At 37.7% G+C, this 946-nt stretch overlaps 1 protein-coding gene across 1 annotated transcript; it reads right to left on the bottom strand.

The window, feature by feature from the left end:
- Nucleotides 1-231: 231 nt before the first annotated feature.
- SARC_13749 (hypothetical protein) lies at nucleotides 232-635 on the bottom strand (the record flags this gene model as incomplete). The annotated part of the gene is made up of 1 exon (XM_014292119.1): nucleotides 232-635. A coding segment is annotated over exon 1 (240 nt), but the record flags the coding sequence as incomplete, so codon positions are not given.
- Nucleotides 636-946: the final 311 nt, after the last annotated feature.

The following is a 946-nucleotide window of genomic DNA, read 5'->3' as shown; positions in this document are numbered from 1 at the left end:
TATATTGGCACACGCTCTTCCAGTTGCCACCGTCAATGTGTTGGTCTGACGAGCCCACAGACGTTTTACACCTGCATACTATGCATTCATTTATATTTATACTGTACATGCATACTACACATTTGTTCATATTCATACTGTACCTTCATAGACTGCCATACTATACAGGTCTACCACACACCCTTTATGATCCCAACATATTGAAACTACCATTCACGTATATAAGCTTACCCCTTTCCCGTTACCACTGGCACCTACGCTTGCCCTCGGAGACGGGTCTAACTTGCCCACAGACTTCCTATGCTCTTTACTTTGTGGTGGAGACTGAGTTACACTGGGGAAGGCCCCATTGTAGTACACAGTCTGTGCCGCGCTTGTGAGCCCAGAGCCTGTCCTTTCAACTGCACCATAGGGCTGATGCAATTTACGTTCTAATTCATTTTGGAAGTCGCGCTTGCTCGGATCGTTCATGATGATATAAAGTAATGTGTGCGTTCAAACGCTATACGTGTATACGCTTTTATGTGTACGGATGCTTGACTGTGCTGGTCGGTGTGGAAAAAAATGCAAGTGTGGATGAATGAATTGTGCGTGTGTTTTTTTCGGAATACACAATGCTGTTGTATCTAAGGGTGAACCTGCCCTGATGTATCGATTGCGACGTGAACATGACACGTTATATCAATAAACCTGTGTTATTTATGCCTATACGCTTATCATAGCTCGCTCTTCACAGAGAGCTACGAGTATAAGTATCGGTCAGCACATCATATGGAGTCAGTATAAACAGATATTTATCCTTAATACAATAGTCTATATATATCTATATATATCTATATAGATGTATATATATATATATATATATATATATATATATATATATATATATATATATATATTATATTATATATATATATATATTATATAGTATATATATATATATATA

This window comes from Sphaeroforma arctica (assembly GCF_001186125.1).
Source record: "Sphaeroforma arctica JP610 unplaced genomic scaffold supercont1.3681, whole genome shotgun sequence".
NCBI classification, from domain to species: Eukaryota; class Ichthyosporea; order Ichthyophonida; genus Sphaeroforma; species Sphaeroforma arctica.
This window is presented reverse-complemented; position numbering and strand designations above follow the sequence as displayed.